The sequence below is a fragment of the Cricetulus griseus genome, unplaced genomic scaffold, assembly GCF_003668045.3.
Source record: "Cricetulus griseus strain 17A/GY unplaced genomic scaffold, alternate assembly CriGri-PICRH-1.0 unplaced_scaffold_1, whole genome shotgun sequence".
NCBI classification, from domain to species: domain Eukaryota; kingdom Metazoa; phylum Chordata; class Mammalia; order Rodentia; family Cricetidae; genus Cricetulus; species Cricetulus griseus.
In genome coordinates, this window is record NW_023276808.1 from 302,388 (window position 1) to 305,575 (window position 3,188).

Sequence of the window (3,188 nt, forward strand, 5' to 3'; positions counted from 1 at the left end):
GGACACCCTTCAAACTTTAAATGGTTTTCAGAGGTTTCTGGGTGATATTAATTGGATCAGACGTAGTTTAAAAATTACTACTGTTGCGATTCTGCAGCTGAGGCGGCAGTGGAGGGGGAGGAGGAAGGCGGCGGCTTGCCCAGAGTCTGGCTCCCGTGCCATTTCGTACCTGGAGAGAGCCAGCAAGAAACCTGAGGTGTGGCACGCGGCCGGTAGAGGCCTGCTGAAAATGACTGAGTATAAACTTGTGGTAGTTGGAGCTGATGGTGTAGGCAAGAGTGCCTTGACGATACAGCTAATTCAGAATCTCTTTGTGGATGTATATGATCCTACGATAGAGGACTCCTACAGGAAACAAGTAGTAATTGATAGAGAAATCTGTCACTTGGACATTCTCGACACAGCAGGTCTAGAGGAGTACAGTGCAATGAGCGACCAGTACATGAGGACTGGGGAGGGCTTTCTTTGTGTATTTGCCATGAATAATACTAAATCATTTGAAGATATTCACCATTACAGAGAACAAATTAAAAGAGTAAAAGACGCTGAAGATGTGCCTATGGTCCTAGTAGGGAATAAATGTGATTTGCCTTCTAGAGCAGTAGACACAAAACAGGCTCAGGACTTAGCAGGAAGTTATGGGATTCCATTTATTGAAACCTCAGCAAAGACAAGACAGAGAGTGGAGGATGCTTTTTATACATTGGTGAGAGAGATCCGACAGTACAGATTGAAAAAATTCAGCAAAGAAGAAAAGACTCCTGGCCGTGTGAAGATTAAAAAATGCATTGTAATGTAATCTGGGTGTTGATGATGCTTTCTATACATTAGTCCGAGAAATTCGAAATCATAAAGAAAAGATGAGCAAAGATGGTAAAAAGAAGAAAAAGAAGTCAAAAACAAAGTGTATAATTATGTAAATACAATTTGTACTCTTTTCTTAAGGCATACTCAAGTTAAAAGTGGTAATTTTTGTACATTACACTGAATTATTAGCATTTGTTTTAGCATTATCTAACCCTATTTTTTTCTATTCGTGCAAACTTTCAGCTTTTATCTTAAATGCTTATTTTAAAATGACAGTGGAAACCTCTTTTCTCTAAGTGGCAGTATTCCCTGGGTTTTGGACTTCAACTAGCAATGGCTGTGGAAGAGATTAAAGACCTGCGACTGTCTTCCTGGAGTTTGGTGCATGCAGTTGATTCCACGCTAATTCTCTTACCAGCTGTGAGCATTGTGTGACCTGGAGTAGTGAAGCTTTTGATCCATCTCTGCTCTGTTTCATCTAGTCATTGAGTGAAATAATTAGTAATTACAGCTGCATTGAGACCCAAGACTTTGGAATCACAGATTTATGGGCTTCCCTTGATTCACACTTAGCATGTCCTAGAGTTTATCATCCTTCATAAGTGTAGTTAGACTGTTCAAAAAGGCTTTCTCTTTAATATATTACAAGGTGATTCAGATCCCAACTCTCCTCCAGTCTCACTACTTGAGGAGGGAAGTGCATCCATTTGATTGAAAAGGGCTTAGAAGGAGCAAATATGGATTATATAGATTATGCCCAGCCTTTAAAATTATTAGTGTTTTGTTCTGCTCATTCTCCTACAGGAGTTTTTTGGCAAGAGAGTCCTATTCTTTGACTTCATTCTCAGGCCTCCCCATGTAAATCAGTGGTATGCTATCCTCAAGCTATAATTGCACACCTATTTAAAGAGCAAAAGATTGCTTTGCAGACTTTTGGTAAGGAGCCAGATCAGTTTGTTACACCCTTATCCTGTCAACAAATAGTCGCTACAAAATAATAGTTATGATTTGAGCATTTTTCTCTCTGCTACCCAGAGAGATTTTGATAATTATTACCCATCCAATAATCTGGTTTCCTTTTTTAAGATACATCCTTTGATTTTTCCAAAGATATGGTCTCAGCCTATTTCCAAGGGGTGAAAGGTTTTCACAGAGTGTTCTTCAAAATGGACAGCTATATTTGTATCTTATCCTATCATTAAGATAGCCATATTTGCTGCAGCTTCTGAAAAATGGCCAAAATTTTAGCCTCGGCCATGGCTCTACAACTCTTCCTCAGGGAAGCATTACCATCTATACTTATAGTCAATATCTAGCTCAAATTGTCCAACACTTGGAGATGCCTGCCTATTTTGCCACTTTCTCCAGAGTACGAGAGAGTTTGTTACAGATACAGGGGCTGCTATAGCAACAGAGTGAACCTGTATTTGTGGGACATCTTAGGGCCCATGCCCATTTGCCAGGACCTCTCAGTGAAAGAAATCACATGGCCAACAGGTATACTCAAATCATTGCAGTTTCACAAAGAGCTCACTAGAGCACAATCCTTACATAAGTGCTTTCATCTCAGCGCAAGGTTCTTATGATTTCATAATGGGATAACCAAGGAACAAGTTGTTTAAATAGTTAAAAATTGACCTCTTTGTATGGAATTTCTTCCAGTGCCTCACTTGGCAGTTAATTCCTGAGGACTGTTGCCCAATCACCTGTGGCAGATGGACGTAACGTATGTGCCATCATTTGGTAAATTGAAATTTGATTATGTTTCTGTAGATAATTTTTCTAGGCTAATATTTGCCTCTGCCCCTTCTGGTGAAAAGGTAAAAGATGTTAAAAGCCACTGTCTACAGGCTTTTGCTTACATGGGGGTCCCAAAAGAAATTAAGACTGATAATGGCCCTGCTTATGTCAGCAGAGGTTTCAGTCAATTTTGTCAAGATTTTGAAAATACCTCCAAAACTGGTATTCCTTACAACCCCCAAGGACAGGCTATTGTGAAACATGCCCACCACACTTTAAAAGTCTATTGAGTTAAAGTAAAGAATTTGGAACTTGAGGGTGACCTTGTCTTCCCTAACTCTATCACTTACTTTCTATGTTAAATTTTTTCATTGTGGATGATTCTGGTAACTCTGTAGCAGACCGTCATTGGCGGTCCACTGCACAGAAACACCTTTGGTTAATTGGAGAGACCTTCCCTCAGGCTTTTGGAAAGGGCCAGATCCAGTTTTTCTGTGGGCCCTAGGTTATGTTTGTGTTTCCACAAAGGATGGTGGGGCCCCAATTTGGGTTCCTGAGTGTTGTGTGCTCCTGGTTCCTGCTAATATGCTTCAGCCATCTCATGACTCATTGGGTGTTGGGAACCAGCCCTGATTTCAATT

The 3,188-nt window shown here is 40.3% G+C and overlaps 1 protein-coding gene across 1 annotated transcript; it reads left to right on the forward strand.

Moving 5' to 3' along the window:
- The first annotated feature begins 229 nt into the window (after window positions 1–229).
- On the forward strand, window positions 230–882 carry LOC118239770 (GTPase KRas-like). Its single transcript, XM_035453638.1, has one exon. The coding sequence runs from the start codon at window positions 230–232 to the stop codon at window positions 797–799; it is 570 nt and encodes a 189-aa protein (XP_035309529.1). The 3' UTR covers window positions 800–882.
- The last annotated feature ends 2,306 nt before the right edge of the window (window positions 883–3,188 follow it).

Excerpts from the sequence above, each read along its gene's own strand:
- LOC118239770 (XM_035453638.1), top strand. The coding sequence starts at position 230 with ATGACTGAGTATAAACTTGTGGTAGTTGGAGCTGATGGTGTAGGCAAG.